The 16,906-nt window shown below is 42.2% G+C and overlaps 2 protein-coding genes across 10 annotated transcripts in view; one reads left to right on the top strand and one right to left on the bottom strand.

The window, feature by feature from the left end:
• Window positions 1-16,906, top strand: part of MCPH1 (microcephalin 1) — a 256,430-nt gene that overhangs the window by 97,071 nt on the left and 142,453 nt on the right. The window lies entirely within an intron of this gene.
• Window positions 1-16,906, bottom strand: part of ANGPT2 (angiopoietin 2) — a 55,452-nt gene that overhangs the window by 10,178 nt on the left and 28,368 nt on the right. Inside the window, exons 2-7 of one of the 2 annotated variants that reach the window (XM_019717766.3) lie at window positions 16,651-16,806; window positions 13,236-13,357; window positions 8,234-8,466; window positions 6,211-6,338; window positions 1,292-1,393; window positions 455-621 (exon numbers count right to left, since the gene is read on the bottom strand). In XM_019717766.3, the coding sequence (XP_019573325.3) occupies window positions 455-621; window positions 1,292-1,393; window positions 6,211-6,338; window positions 8,234-8,466; window positions 13,236-13,357; window positions 16,651-16,806 (908 nt within the window). Of the gene's footprint in view, window positions 1-454; window positions 622-1,291; window positions 1,394-6,210; window positions 6,342-8,233; window positions 8,467-13,235; window positions 13,358-16,650; window positions 16,807-16,906 lie in introns of both variants that reach the window. The other variant, XM_019717765.3, reaches the window with a different exon arrangement.

Below are 16,906 nucleotides of genomic sequence, written 5' to 3'. Positions count from 1 at the left end.
CATAATGACTGGATATGTTTAAACTGCCAAAGGATAGGTTTAACTTCTGAAACCTTTTGGAGGAGAACGATGTAATCATAGGCACACATCTGTTCGGATGCTGGCCTGACATTTTGTCATAGGGACACCACATTCGTGTAATCTACAAAGAGTGGTCGAGGGCCCATTATCTGCCAGGCAGCGTTCGTCTAGGCTTTAAGGATACAGAGCAAAGCGAACAGACAAAATACTGTCCTCGTGAAGTGTCCCTCAGATTGTTAAAACCAGAGTTAGCATTTCAGAACTAGAGAAACTTACCACAAGGCAGCAAAAAAGTCTAAGATACAAGAGGTTTTTACATTTAAGGTCATCTAAGAGTAGTTGAGGTCCTGGTTAACACCATGGGGCTCTCACTTTCTGGAATAATCCCCCAGAAAACCCGGTAGCTTTTTTCCGTCCCGTGACATTTCCTTACCTGTAGTTGAGCTCTTCACCTGACAGGTAGAAGTGTTCATACAGTGAGTGAGCCTCGTTCCCTTCCCAGTCTGTAAGGCGTATTTTAAGCACATAGCGTTTCTGATTAGTCACTTGCGAAACAAACTCATTTCCCAGCCAGTATTCGCCTGAAGGGTTCCCGAAACCCTGTAATCCAAGTTGTAAAATTCAGTTACCTTATTTATTTTTCTGCATGCATTTGAAATCAATAGTCCATCCATTTGGTATGGAATAACTATCAGATATTCAGCAGAAATTCTGTACTGCACTGCAAAACTTTGGGGTCTTCCGTATAAGAAAGTGGATCTTTAAAAGGTCAGTTTTAAGACAGTAAGCAGTCATTGGGAGAAAATTAGTGTAAGAATAACTAGAGCAACTTGGGAAGCCACCAACAGAAACAATTGGAAACCCTCTTAAGTTCATCAGATGTATAAAATTGATCTGCTTAGGGAAACCCCTTATCATCCTGTAGTGATATTACCGTTAGTAATTATTATTGTTATTGCAAAAACAGCTAAGGTTGTAGGAGCGTGAGGCACCGAGAAACAGCTGGCTTACCAACAGGTGCTGAACCTGACATTGAAAGCAAGCCTCACGCTCACACGCCTTAGTTTTGATACGTAGATAACGTTACATTGGCAGGACCGTTCTTTAACGGGGAGACTGAAACACCACTGAAAAAGAACCCTTTGGTTAAAAAAAAAAAATTGTCCTAAATCGTTGGTTAGTTTTGGATTGGTGGTGAAGGTTCTGCAGATCTTGAAAGTTACTTTTCACAAAGAAAATTATTTTCAGATGGTTTAATGAATATTCATACCATTTTATATTCTTTCCAAGTCCTCTGAAAATCGACACTGCCGTCTCCACGTCGCTGAATAACTGTCCACCCACCGCCATCAGTTTCCATGTCACAGTAAGCCTGCCAAGGAGAAGGGAACAGTTACTGCGTGGGGACAGCAGTGACATTGGTCCTCCCTTAAATATGACAAGCAAGATGCCCACAGACCCTATAATAAGACTGGTGCTCATAGGGGTCTTTGGGGTAAATCTCCATGGTCTTTCCAAGAAACGGATGGTTTTCAATTAATTGAAAACCATGAATTTAAAATGACGATGAAAAATAAACAGGAGTATAGCACGATGTGTTGATGAAAACTTGACTTTCTTGTTGTCGTGTCTTCTGGCGAAAGGCCCGCCCCAGTAGCTGACCCAAGATGGTGGTCCCTTAGCGAGTCAGTGTGAATGGTACAGCTTGGAAGTTTGGCCCCCAGCCTCTCATCTCCAACCTGTACAAGTCCATCGACTCGGGGTCACGGCCCTGAAAACCTTTGTGCTAGTGACCAGTCCCTATCCACTCTGCAGGAAGCCATGGAAAAGGGACCCTCTTGCCTCGTAGGGTTCCCAGGACTCTGGTTTTAGTGTGCCGTGGGGCTACCAGGCTTCCTGCCTGTGGGATGCAGGACCCCGCATGCCCAGTGTGAGCTCCGCTCTGTCAGGCTGCAGGCTTCTTTGCCCTTTGCTCACTGCCCATGGCATATCTCTCCCCTGCTCTTTTTATTTCTGCTTTCAAGCTGGCTCGGTGGGTTTAAACTTTGTTCTGAACACAGAATTCTTTCTTGGGCTAAGAGCATGCATGCTCAATTTCAACTCAGCTGGAGTTTTATTATGAAATTAAAAACCCCTGCAAATAAGATTACATAAATAGTTTTAAATAATGAGATTATAGTAGAACGAAAGCTTTCTCCAGAAAGTCAAGATGAACTTCCCTACAGCATGCAAGGTGGTAATGGTGAACGTTAAGGTTCAAAACCAATTAGAAATATTCTTCCTTTGTTCTTTTCCACGGTCCTTTGGGCAATAATGCAGAACATTTTGGCAGAGTAAGTTTAAAGGTGAACAACTCTGCATTTGAGTTAAAATCTCAGAGAATAAGGGCTGAGAGAGAACCGAGCAGGCACCCAGACCTGTGCTCCCCTCTTAAGCAGCTCATCTGCTGTCTCAGTGCCGAGGGGATAGAAAACCGCTGTCAGACCCGCCCGTTCTCCAGTACGTTCCTTTTCACCTCCTCTGGTCTCTCCAGCCTGCGTTGCTTTCCCCAATAATCGTCGTGTTTACGAACATGTTCCGTTCAAGAAAGTGACATGTATTAAGAATAAGATGCTTTCCCCGTTTTAAGTTAATCACACGTATAAAACTGATCTGCTGACGGTAACACCTTATCACCCTGTGGTGATATTATCTTTATTGTTAATTATCGTTGTATTGCCATGCGCTGGGGACATTGCACACAGTATCTACTCACAGCAGCTATAATTCTGCATTTTTGAAAGGAGAAAAGAGTTAATAAAGTTAGGTTAATTTGATCAGTCATTCAGCTATTAAGTGCAATATAGGATTTGAATACACTCTGTTTAATTCCTAATTCCATAATGTTTTTCTACTACACTCTGCAGCCAGAAACAGAGAAACCTGAGCCTTTTGTTAATTGGCCAAAAGTCCCTCCACACAGCTCCAAGCTGAAATGGATTCACGAATAATACTCTCATTTGCCTGTGGTCCGCATGCTGGTCAGTGCTGCTCACGTCCATCAGTGTGTCTTTTTAAAACAACATTTGCTAAACTAGCTGAATAAGCTACCTTGGTTTGAGAAGTTGTGTTTGTGCAAACAAGTTAACTCCCCTGAATCCTAAATGGCGTTCTGGTGGGGGAGAGAACTGGTAAGGTTCTTAGTGAGCCTATAGGAGAATCAGGGGTTCCTCGATGTCCAAACCACCGTCATGAAGTTCCTGGTATTGAAATCAGAGCTCATCTCGTTAGAGAAATCGGAGTGGAGACTCCGGAACGGCCGAGGGTTATGCTCGTGTGGGATGATTGGAGCCATACCATTCTGCAGCTCCATCAGGGACAGTGAGAAGATGATTAGAACATTTTCTTAATATCACTTTGTCCAGGTTTTTGTTTTAAAAAAGAACAGAGTTTATGAAAATGGAAGTATTATGGTTCATTGGGTCATGAAAGTTGCAGAAAAAGCGAGTGTTCAAATAGAGTTAGCCACGCAGCCGCAAGGTACTGAGTGAAAACGGTGAAGCTGATTTCAGGACTGGAAAAGCAGAAGCCCTTAGAAAATGCCCATGACCTCAGCGCTCCAACCCCAGCAGCCCTGAGGGCAGGGAGGACTTGTGGTCAGCGTGCCATGGCACGGTTCAGGGGCCTGGCATCTGCCTCGAAAGCTTCATGTGTCTCAGCAAGGAATGCTCGATTTTTAATGGTTTTGCTTCAGCTCTGAGGCCAGGGCAAGCAACCCATTAAACACAAAAGCAACAATAAACATCAGGGGACAGGTATCCCATGACATTAGGGAAGGAAACCCGTATGTCGCTCACCAGCCGAAACAAACACCAGTACTTTCCTTAAAGGGCATCTTTTCAGTGTCTGTCTTGTACAAAAGCCTAAGGAAGTTTTCAAAAGTAAAGTTGATATATTCAGGCCCTTTTGGAAAAGATCTCCCAAAGAGCTACATTGTTGTCTTGAATCAGACACCAGGGGCCATGGGGCACCTGCCATGCGGAGAAGTTGTCTGCCAATCTTGGGGGCAGTCACAGCAACAAGTCCCATTTATGGGATGGATGGTAAGTGACAAGCCATGTCCTGGGTGCTGCCCCTCCACTGTCACCTCGAATCTGCTCTTTAAGACCGGGGCTATTATGTCACGTCACGTTGCAGATGAGGAAACTGAGGGCACACACGGGTTAAATGACTTGCTCAGAGGCACAAATTGGCAGAGCCCGAATTGAAACCCACGTGGATCCGACCTCCCCTTCCTAGATCAGGCTGTGAGTATAGAGACTCCAGAAGGGACTCCAGAGGTAACTTAACCCGGACCATTTATTTACAGATGAGGAACCTGAGGTTTGAGAGCTGCTTGTTCCCGGCTGTGTGCGTGAGTTATTTTTACTGCGAATGTTGCGCCCATGACCTGAGACTCATATCAACACAGAGCCCGACATTTTTTCCTCTTCTGCAGAACATTTCAGTAGGGGCACTGAGCTGATCTAGCAGCCAGGGTGGGGACAGTGCATGAGTCAGGAAGACATTTATACAGCAGTAGGATGGTGCTGCCCGAGGCGCCACTGTCCTGGATTTGTATCAGCAGCATTCACATTCTACCCCGTTCTCTCCTGCTTGTCACTCCTGGCCCTGCTGTCTCCATGCCAAGAAGAGACCTGCGTCTGGTAACAGACAACATGCTGCAAAGAACTGTCAGGAAAACCAGATTCCAAAGGGAGTTGAAAGGCTTAGCATAGAGTCTGTTCATTACTTTTTCATCTACGACAGACTGTTTGGGTTTTTTTCTCTCTGTAACACATTGCTTCTAGGACGCAAGGGACATTAAGTGATTTTCAAGGTTGATTTAACGCAGCATGAATGAATTAGAAAGATTTCTTTGGAAAGTATTATCTTGAGTAACACAATATTTGTCTTTTAAATTCGTAATCAAGGTACATGTTACTATTTCAAATCCCATGTCTTTAAGCCCTTAATGCTTGTATTTCTAAAGTGTTTTTCTTTATTATTCTGCTGAGAATAATGCTGAATCAAGGAGATAATATTTCCAGGAGTCTGTAAAATTTTCATTTTGATACAACATGAGGTGCCTTTTTCTGTAAGTGTTTACATTCAGTGTGTAGCTGCTTTTACAGTGAGATGCAAACTTCTTTACAGACATTTAACGTATACAGCCATCCAATGCTAATATAACTAATTCTCACGTAATATTATTCCACCTTATCTAACCTCTAAGAGAAGCCACCTCAAAATATTCCCTGGGGAAGTGATTTCTTTTTTTTGGTTCTCTAAAGCAGGGTCTCCCAGAGCGGGGGTGGGGTGGGGTGGGGGTGTCGGAGCCCTGCTCACTGAGCCTCCCGGAGTAACTAGGAATCACTGAGTCAAGCCCCACTGGCCGCCTGGGATGGCAGGTGCCAGTTGTGGGTTCCCTCCGCACGGGGATAGAGGGAACCTACACCGTGAAGTATGCCCTGTGTACTGGAGAAGCTCCTTGATGGTGTGTTTCAAGCCTCCCCGCCTACATTAGATGGGGTAAGAAGAGCCGACACCAGCCGTCCTCGGAGTGTAGCCTGCAGACTCCTGGGGGTCCCTGAGACCCTTCTACGAGGTCCAAGCTGTTTCCATAGTAGCACTGAGCCGTTCTTGGCCTTTCAGTGTGTTGGTGTTTGCGCTGCTGGTGCAAAAGCCAATTTCACTTTGATGAAGCAGTAAAAAGCATTAATTCCATTGAACCTCTCCTGCTGAGTGTATGTGTCTTTTCTGTTGTGTGGCGGAAGGGAAATGTGTATAAACCACCTGTACACACCAGAGCCCGGATGTCGTCTCAAAGACTGTTTTAGGAGAGAGGTGAATGAGCCCTTCTCTAGGGTGGACAAACTGTGGTTATTCAAACTCTGGTACTGGAAGATACGTTGTTTAAAATTAGTGACGTAAGTCTCACACTTGAGGACAACTGGCCGTCTGCGCGATGAAGCCACCGCGAGGAGAACGTAGATTAGACAGAACGAGGGGCTCCCAGGTCGGTGCCACGCGCTGTGCACGTCGGTGCACAGAGACTGGACTTGGAGCCCTGGCCGTGCTGCAGGCAGGGGACCCCCAGGAATGTTTGCTGCTTCGCTTGGCGGGGAGCTGGGCCCCTCCGCGTCCAAGGCCGGGGGCGGGAGCCCTTACCTTTACCTCCTCCGTGGAGTTGGGGAAGGTGAGCGTGTAGAGGCCGCTGGTGGTGAGGCCCGACCTGAAGGCTTCCGCGCAGTCTCTGAAGATGATAGGCTCTTCCTTGGTCACCAGCGAGTTCTTCGCTGCTTTAGGAAAACAGGGAGGCGTTTCAGGGCAGTTCATGAACAGCACAAGGTGATTATTTCGAGATGCACGCGTTCGGTACGCTTTCTTACATTTGCATTCTTACAGTAAATGAAAACGGAGAGGCCGGTTTTTCATCCTTCCCAAAAAGGTACCCGTGCAGCCTGTCTGTGTTCATTCTCGAAATTAGTGCATCAACACTAATACCAAGTCCATCAGCAATTACATGTAATGCAAGGAGTTCACAATCCGCTCTAATAAACTACTACTTAAAAAAAAAATATTCCGTCTTGAATAGAATCAGATAAAGTTAGTGCAGAAGAATTAAAAAAGAACGTACTTGAAAATAGTGTGACCTCTGCAGTGGCTGCAATGCTTAGCCCGTCAGCCGCTCTCTTGCCCAGGCCATGCCTGTATTTTCTCCCTTTCTTTATACATGTCCGAGGCCAATGCTTTTCTTTAGACTCTTGGGTGAAGACGTTTGGTATCCTTTGGAGTCTATTAGGTTGGTGCAAAAGTCATTGCGGTTTGAAATGTTAAAAATAATTCCAAAAACAGCAATTACTTTTACACCAACCTAATAGCAACTGCCCCATAATAGTTTGTGTTAAAGTGGAACTTCACGTTCATTTATCTATGTCTTTGAAATTCTTCATCTAAATCTAAAAATTCTAGGACTATGAAATTCTATCAAAGTCCAATATTGAGACTTTGTGTGTGTGTGTGTGTGTGTGTGTGTGTGTGTTTTCTTGCAGGTATTTATCTGTATTTCATTCAGACACCTGCCCACCACAGGTCCCTGGACTGGGCGGTGTGGGCGTCACAGGTGGGGGGGGGGGACGTGAGAGCCTCTTCCTCTGCTTCAGTCGTCTGCTCATGTTTCCTGCCAGGATCTGAGCTACGTGATTTTCTCTACTTCAGCTCATCAAACCTAGTATCTCACACTATCTTAGTCCCACCGTGTAATGTGAGATAATTGCTTTTACTTTTCTATGAAGCTAAAAAGAATATGCTTTGTCCAAATTATAAGAGCGAAACTCTTATAATAGATGGATTGCAAACTGGCAACCCTGTGTGAAAACTGCTACTTAGCATCAAGATCGTGCTACTAGGTTTGCTTGTTTGTTTCCTTGTTTACGGAGAAACTTTAAGTGTTTCTATTAAAATCAGGATAACTGCATGACAAGGAAAGAGTGAGAACACATTTTTTGAGGAATGTCGAATATTTCAACATGATTCATATAGAAAGTGTATCTGTGTCAAAGGATATAAGTTGAAAGCACATTATGAGATGAACCATAGTAAGAAATAGACCAAATTTGTTTAAGGAAAAAACGTAAATAAAAATGCCACAACAATTGCATGTCACATCTCTAATTAATGACCGAAAATGCAGCCCTTCTTCCCTCCACCATAAGTGAAGTGGAAACAAAACAGTAACAAAGCAACACATGTTTAAGACAGAGATGGGAGCCAGCATCCCTTGGGTGCCAGTTTTATGCCAGCTACTGCAAATATTATTTCATGTAATCTTCACAAAACCTTTTGGGTCCAGTATTGTTTTTCCCACTTAAAAAATTAACTTGCCTATCCTCGTATATCCATTTAATGATGGAGTTCACCAAAGTAGGCTCTTTGATGACCATGAATCAAAAGTATGTTAGGGGTGTTTTGCCTCATAGTAATTAATTAGTATCAATACATATCCCTCCTCCCCTTCCACTTCCTCCTCCTTTTTTATCAGTTCTATATTGACATCTTTTGTATCAAGTCTGTAAGAGAAACAGTGCCGTTTTTTGAAAGACAAGGATTTTTTTTTTTTTTTTTAGAATTTTGAGTTTCACTGAGAAGACTGTTGGTACTGAACATAAGGTGATGCGTAAGGTGCACTTACAGCCCGGCGTGGCTATCATGGTCAGCAAGTTGTGAACGGTCTCCATGAGGTCGTGCTGCTGCTTCTGGAGGGCCGAGTTGTTCACCGTGGCCGTCACTAGTTGTTTCTCTAGTTCTTCAATGATGGAATTTTGCTTGGATACTAACACCTGCAGCTGGTCTTTCTCTTCTTTTATGGACTGAAGTTGAACTATGTGCTTGTCTTCCATGTCTAGGACTTTCTTTTCTAGGAAACTTGTAAAGAGAAATCGTCATTAGTCGGTGCTGGGTGTTCTGTGTACCTCAAGGCCCAGGGCTTCATGCACATCTGGTCCGCCTCCTAAGCCTTGTGCAGTCATTTACATTGTTTTGAATTTCTGCTTCTCCAAGACCCTCTGTGAAGATGTTAGAGGAGTTATAAAGCAGCAAGATGTTGCCACAGCCCTGAAGAAGCCCTGAAACTTGCCGAGGGTAGGTAGGTAGCTATGCCATAGATGTGACCTGGCTATGAGGAACAAACACCCGGTGTGAACGTCTGGTTCGCACACGGAGTGCGTCTGAGGACCGGCTTCACTAAAGAGGAATGTGATCATGGGAGGCGGCCTCGGCGTTGGGGGCACAGGTGGGCGAGTGGAAAGAGCCCGGGCCTAGTGGCTAACCCCCTCCCAGTACTGCCTGCGTTACCTGGGCAGGCTGTCCACACTCTGGATCCCAGGTGCCTATCTATCTAGGTGAATATCTACCTATAGAAATAAATCTCCGTCTAAAATGAAGGCATTAGATTAGATGACCTCTGATGAACCTTGTAGTTCAAATAATCTACGTCTCATAGGCCTTTTGGGGGACAGTGACGTTTTTTGAATCTTTAACCCTGTAACCCTGTGAACAACATGACTTAGCGAAGGAACTCACTACCCATGAAAGGTTCTTACCTCTAAGCATTCACATTCAATATTCATAGTTATTAGAAATTCAGGTGCAGCTTTTCAGTTTATACCTGCCCGATGGTCCTTGTGGATCCATACGGGGCGGTGAGTGTACTGTCAATCTACCACGTCAGTAAATAATCACTTACTGTAACGCAGTCACTTGCAGCTGACTGTCATCAGTTTTACCGTAGCCGTTTTCAACTATCATCGTAATATTGTTTTCGATATCTGCCAGCTTATTTTTTAACTTGTATATCACTTTCATTAATTTAAAAACCAAGGTGACTTACCATAAGCAGAAAGTAACTTAAAAATAAAGGCATTTTCTGTTTTCTACCTGAAATCATTTCTAGTACCATGAGCATCCAGATAATGTGTTTTGGAAACACTCCTGCAATACTTAACCTAAACAATCAACATCAACTATACAGGGCATTTTTAAATCATGACTCTATACTGCCATTAAAACGTCGCTGCTGAAATTTGTTATTCAACCGCCTTCTGTTGTCTTTAGTATTCTCTAAGGAGGCATCAAAGAAAGATGTGACAGTCACATGGCCCAGAGAGTGAACACTCAGGGAGAGAGATTTTAAAAAAAAAAAATATTTGGTTTATTTCTCCCCAAACTATACCAGCATAGCTGTAGAGGGCAGTCACGCCCTGATCTAAAAGATTCCGTCTTAACTCGGAATCCAGCGTGTCCTGGAGTCGAGCCGTCTCCCAGATGACACTGACTCTCAGAGAAGCACACATAACAGACACAGAAGCTCAGACCACTGCCGACAAAGCTCAGATTCTAGGGCAAGTTTGCAAAATGCAGATCGGCACCCATGACTGGCTTGTGAAATCAATTTAGTGCGTTGCGATCAGCATGTCTTTAATGAAAGGGAATTAAACACAGTCAACCTTTGAACAACATGGGTTTGAACTGTAGGTTCACTTATACATGGATTTTTTTCAATAAATACCTGCACTGTTTCCCGTCTTGCTGGGGAGTCTGCAGATGGAGAGGTCTGACCGTATGCATTGATCTGCTACGTTTTACACAGGAGACCTGAGCAGCGTGGATTTGGGTATCTGCGGGGAGTCAGGGAACCAATCTCCCACAGATACTGGGGGCAGTTAAGTTCTTTGGGAGTCAAAAGTTAATACTCAGATTTTGCACTGTTTGGGGGTCTTGCGCCCCTAACCCCTGAGTTGTTCAAGGGTCAGATGTAAATGGAATGAAAGAGATGCGAATAGAGTGTAAATTCATTGCAAGAACTTTGCGCAATGCAACAAATACCATGGTCCATAGTGAGAGGTGGTGGAAGACAGAAGTGGCGAGGGGATTGCCTGCGTTGTTAGAGGTTTGGCCTATTAGCATCTTGTTTGATTTTCTGATACAAGATGATCTATGTGATCACCCTAAAGTTGGACTCAGGTACAGCATAATTTTATACTAACATAGTTCATGAGAAGTGTGGGCAACATCCTGCGTTGGCAGAAATGTCCAGGCCGAAGCAGGAGTTTTTGTTCCCTCTCTCAGGAGGGGACAGTGGCAGTGGCAGCCCCTTCCACAATAGTCACTCTACCAAAAATCACAGTTTAATTTAACTGGTACAAGTAGCCCCTAAATTAATCATTTATTTTTAGAAGAAGAAAAAGAATAGGATGGAAAAAAAGCACAGTAACTTGCAACTTCAGCTGGTGAATCTAAGAGTGTTTCTGTGACAGTTTTTAGAAAAACGAAGACCCTGCTAAGCCCTTTGCCTTCTTTTGAAACTATCCCATGAAGAAAGCACTTGCACTTTGGGGGAATTATAGAAGATAATGGAAAATATGGTTTGTCAAATGTGCGGCACCTTCACACCTTTTTATAGTGACGTTCTTACCAATGAATTTAATCTAGTCCAAATTTATGGCCCCTGAGAACACAGCATGCCAAACTGATTGAAAGATTTAGAATCATCAACACAATTCTCTTATTTTTACTCCTTTACCGTTGCTGATGAAAAGAAAAACTTTATTATTGTCATTTCAATTCATATTTGTGACAAAAGAGAGTATGATTTCTGCAGCTGTTGAAAAGATGGTTCTTCCTGCACGTACAGATTTGGTATGTGTGGTTTTTATGGCAAGTCAGCTGATGGAAGCTGTACCCTGCAGTGTCTGTCCAATGGCAGGTCGTTCAGAAACAGTTCCTAGGCCGCTCCAGGCTGAGCTGGACATTTGCAGTCCGGGGTATGAAGCAGTGCTGTTGCAAATCACATAAAATTTTAGTTTGGGAGCTGTTTTTGACAAGGTGGTTTTATGGAGGAAATGTGATGTTTAAATTTTATTTGTACAAAATTGGATTTGAATTATTGGAAAAGTACATTATTGGTCAATGTAGATTAAATTTTTCACTTAAATGTGTAGCATTTAAGTGAAAAAAATGTGAAGGAGAATGTAAGCAAGAAGAAACAGAAAATACGGGAAGCTTCAGTGTGGTCAGAAGCACTATTTTATACGTTGTAAAGCTTTAATAGACAAATTTCACCAAATCATGGCTGAGGGAAAAATGTAGTGCAAGTTGTTGATTATATTTTAAAATGATTCAAGCTGTGTATAACCAAGTTAGCTTGTAGTCAGTGAAAATACTAAGTGGTGTGTCTGAACTCGGGAATAAGATACACGCTTTTCTAGGCCAAAGGTAATGTGACTTGACAACTGTTTACAAAGGTGATACTTGGGTAACATAACTGACTTATTTAACCAAGAATTTTAGCATTGTAGCATACTGAATTAGAAACCTAAAGAGGGAACAGTGTTTAATACTGGACATAGCCTACGTTTCTCCCAGGCGTTACGGGAAGTGACAAAGTAGGCAGCCAGCTCCCAAGCGTCCCCAGCACACTGCAGTGTATTGACGAGAGCATGATTAAATAAGGCCGGTTTCGCAAAATGACATTTGAGATACTGTTATAGCTTACTTTTTGGTCTCAAGCTTTTATTTATTACTTTGCAGAAGAGAAAAATTGAAACATTAAAGAAAAATTTTGGATTAAAAATCTATTTGCTTTCTGGAACCCTAAATTAAGAATGAGTTAAAATTGGTGCCCAAAGAACAGAAAGAGTTATTTCAGTTTAGTTCTTGATTAGCAGAAAAGAATAATTATAAGACACCAAGTTTATCGTCATTTTTGGTTAAGAGTAAAGAATTCTTTAACTGAAATTATTGCAATGTGAAATAGAAAGAGTATATTGTTTTTTGACTGTCCCCTGTGTCATATATACATGTCCTGATTAGAAATAAGGAAATAGCAACCTGGGTATATAGTTACCATGTTTCCCTGAAAATAAGACTGGGTCTTATATTAAGTTTTTCTCCAAAAGAAGCATTAGGGCTTATGTTCAGGGGATGTCATCCTGAAAAATCATGCTAGGGCTTCTTTTCCGATTAGGTCTTATTTTCGGGGAAACACGATATCTTTACATGTCCTCTACCGGAATAAACCTATGAAACAATCCCTACCGATCAGCCATAATTTTTGTTTTGCATTGGTTTTCTTGGGATTATTCTACATTTTATTTAAATATTATTGTAACAATATTTAATATTAACTTTTGTTTTTACTTTATCATATGTTTTAGGAGTAAATATTGCATTGTGAAGCATGCATTGGTTTACAATATAAGTGTAGTTTTCCTGCCCTAGGTTGTTTTAAATTGGAAAAAAACAAGTTGCCAGAGGTAAAAAAAAGTTGGTAAAGTTAATATTAAAATGCCTAGGCCGGCGTAACTTTTACTCCACACTAGGGCAGTATTTTTTCCATAGATTAACTTGCATGATATTGAGGCATAGTTAGAGGATAGGTACCGTAAGCGAATCTTGAAGGGGCCAGAGAATGAAAACCAGATTGAGAACTGTGTTTGCGGGGGGGCGTGCCGTTTCAGTATTTCCCTCCGAACCCTCTCCCTACCATCTCTCACAGACTGTCTGATCCATGAGCTGTACATTAAGAAAGTTGGCATTTTGGAAGTCATGCTTACAATTAATAGTCACATGAAATAGGCTTTCATATCTAGAAAGTGTGCAATACTGGACTATAATTTTTTTTTTACTTTTATTACCTGTTCTTATCTTGCAATTTGTTTATTTCACTGGTCTGATCCAAAATCTGTTTTTCCAATTTGTTTGTAGAAATGGAATGTTCCAGAAGCTGAAGTTCAAGTCTTGTTGTCTGATTTAATACCTAAATGGAACAAAATATTTATCACTTTTAAAATTAGACATAACTTCCATTTAATTAAGTTACCTAAATTATAGGAAAACATAACTAAAGCATTATTTATTTACCCAAGTATCTTATTTTGACATATTTTTCATTATCAGAGAAGTCTTGTTTTCCTGTATTATATCAGAGTGTGTTTAAATGTTTTTTTCACCATGTCTTTATTTTGGAAAGCGTTTAATAGTTCTGGACAATGGTGTTTGTGTCAAGTAATATAATGTCTTTTTCTGCCGTGTTTTGTCACATTTTTTCATATAGTGAGACAAGTGGGAGTATAAAATGGTCATTTAACATATCAGAAATTGTTGATAATGAAAAAAGGTTCTGTCTCTGCTAAAAACAAAATGCTGTTCTCACATTGTCAGCAGACGACGTGGTCAGAAGTCATACTTCTATGAGAACCACTCATTTTCAGCCTTGCATTTCCTAGTTTGTATTCATGTGTTTAGCCTCTTGTGTAGCTTTTTCTTTTCCATTTCTCTTTTTCCTGTTGTACAAGTCCTATCGACCACCTAGGAGGCAATCACATATCAGTGGGATGTGGGAACGCAGCTTTGCTTTGCGGGCCCTTCTGACACAGGCCATGTGTGGTGTCGTGTTCCCATTGTGTTCCAACAACTCGAGGACGAATTCTTTTGTGTTTGGCTGCCTTTTAGCAGGAAGAATCCATTACTCACATCCTCTGTGTCATGGTTCTTCAGGATGTGATGTCACATGTAAGTGTGAGGGAGAATTGTTGCCCAGACATAAGGGTCCTGGAGAGAAGCATTGTTTGCTCTGGGTCTGTGTCATTCATAAAAGGCTTGGCCTGGCCCCACTGCCCAGGGCTAGGGACAGTCCAGTCCTTAGTCATAGCTGGGTGAGTTCCTACCATGAACACTCTCCTGTGGATGAATACAGGCACTGGCCAACAGAATGGGTGGGTTTTAACAGTAACACCTAGAGTATCGATTTGGCCTACATCTTTGGGCCCAAACATTCTGTATTGGTTATTGCTCAAAGGAACTGGAAACGCGGGGCTTTTATTTAATTCTAAGGACTATAAAATGAGTACAGTAGAGGAGAGGTGGGGAAGATGGCTTATAGGTCCTGACCCAGGACCAGTCGCCGTATTTGTTCATCACTTTCCTGAAGGCCCCTAGCTCCAGGTGACCTTCCCAAGTTACTGAAGCCAGGTGGTTGTTGCCTATTATCTCCCAGATCTCAGCCCTCCAACCATTGTCCAGTTTAATAGTCTCTGACAGGCTAGAAGAAGCTTGCTTCTAATCAGAAATTTTCATGTTTGGATTTAAACCTATTTAACATCGTAACTGCTCAGCAAATGTCTTATGTAGAGTGGGTATGTAACTCAGTCCCTTGATGTCATTGCTTCGGTTCAGCCATTTTAATGTGTTTCGTCGGGCATTATAGGCTGTTTTCTTTCCTATTTGCCTGTTATCCTAGATCAGGGGTGTCCAAACTGCATCCCACGGGCCAATTGCAGCCCGCAATCCATTTCTTATTCGCCCACAGCAAATTCCAAAAATATATTTAGTTTACTTAAATAAACCAGGTGAGGCAATACATACTTCACCTCGAGTGAGTGGCCCGGCTGTTTGTGTATTTTACCGCATATGGCCCTTGGTGAAAACCGTTGAAAAAAGTTTGGACACCCCTGTCCTAGATCATATGATACCTAGGTTCACAATAGATTTTTTAAAAATCATGTGACCCCACCAAAATCTCATGACATGCTAGTAAGTCTGACTTACACAGGATGGAGGAAAGGTCTCCATCATTGCTCTGTGTCTTATACTTTTTTATTACTGTTACGTAGAATATAAGAAATGTTGTACCTCTGGGGCATTCTTGGATAGCCTGGTTGCCCACAGGTTTTACTGTTAAAAGGTGGGACTGTCACTTAAGCATTACTAATTTGCATAATTGACTATGGATATATTGATACATTTACCTTGAAATGTGTATATCTTTTCATTTTTAGCTTGTATTACCTCTTGGGATTACAATTTTCAGTATCTTGCGATCCGTTATGTAAAATATTTGTTTTTCCTAATGGACCATCTCGACGTGGTCCTACTACAGTTGGACGGTTTATGGCTCCTCTCACCTCCTGACTCATGTCGGGCATTTCTTGGTCCTTTTAGCTGAAGTAGCAAGTCGGAATAATACGTCATGGGAATTGTTTACAATTAAAGCTACTCTCTTTTTTTTTTCTTTGCGCCTTAGTTATAGCTCAGAGTAGGAAGATGAGAGCTTCATAAGCCCAGAAAGAAGCCAGGATTAGGAACCAGAAAGCTGATTCCCCAGTGAAGAGGTGGGAACTGGGAGCATCTGCATAAACTCCTCCCATGGCTCTTCTTCCTCCTGATTGGCTTCCTCCTGACGCTTCTGATTGGCTCACACGTTGTGTGTTACTTAGCATGACTCTGCATGAATTTTGTTGTAGTGTTTTAATGTTTGGCAGTTATTCTTTTAATATTTTCATATTTCATAGTCTTATTTCCTATTACTGTTAATAAAGTAGTTCATAGAATCTTAAAGCTGAAAGAGAACTTAGCAGTCTATCGCTGGCCCAGCCCCCATTTTATATTCACAATCACTGAGGCCCAGGAACGCTGGGCTCAGATTTGCTCATCCAGGTAAGGGCGGGGCTACAAGCATCCTGGAGCTCAAGGCTCTTGGCTAATAGTTAAGCATTGTGCTACTGCTATGGCTTCTGACTATTGTAGTTGCGTCTTTCTCTGTAAAGTCATACAAGAAATTGGATAAACTCATGCCACCAATTATGTAAACTCATGCCACAAAGTGTTTTAACAGTTCTTTGAGATTTAGGTTTTATCTTAAGGATGAGATTTAAGAGCAAGGTTTGCAGCCCTCTGGCTCAGTGCTTCTCACATCTGAGTGCGTCAGAAAGTTAAGGACTTAGAAATGAAAAGTACATCTAAAGTCTAGAAAATGCCAGTGAAGCAGAGGACTGTGTATCTCATAGTCATCAAGTATGAATAATATGAAAACGATCTCAATGTCCTCAGCAGACTAAATATAATTTAACCCCAGCACTAAAAATGAAAATGTATTTACTGATTTTAAATTCCTATCTAGCCACAAGTTCTTACATTCTTAGCCATTCATTCTTTTCTCTGCTACACTTGACCTTGCTCGCTTTTCCATTTTTTCATTAAGGAAGCGTGGAGCATGATTCCGAGCTAGTGTTTACCTGCTGGACCAGAATGCCTTTTGTAGTCAGGACTTACTTGGGCTTCCACGTCAGTTAACTTGCGTGTCTGCTCTGCGGTCTGATTCAGCAGGTTGGTTCCTATTTCTATCATCGCGGCAGTCTGGTTCTGCACCGCGTGCTGCTGCATCTCCGCCATCTCCTTCTTCATGTTGTCCTGGATGTAGTTCTCAAGCTAGGAAGCAACACGTGTCAGAGAGCGAGCCATTAGTCAGACGGTCAGAAACCAGATTCCTAAGCATTTCCCCACCCTTTCAGAGAATCCATCGGAAGAC

Source organism: Rhinolophus sinicus, chromosome 16 (genome assembly GCF_057876585.1).
Source record: "Rhinolophus sinicus isolate RSI-liver-muscle chromosome 16, RSI-T2T, whole genome shotgun sequence".
NCBI lineage: Eukaryota > Metazoa > Chordata > Mammalia > Chiroptera > Rhinolophidae > Rhinolophus > Rhinolophus sinicus.
The sequence above is the reverse complement of the archived record's forward strand: the minus strand, read 5'-3'. Positions and strand labels throughout refer to the sequence as shown.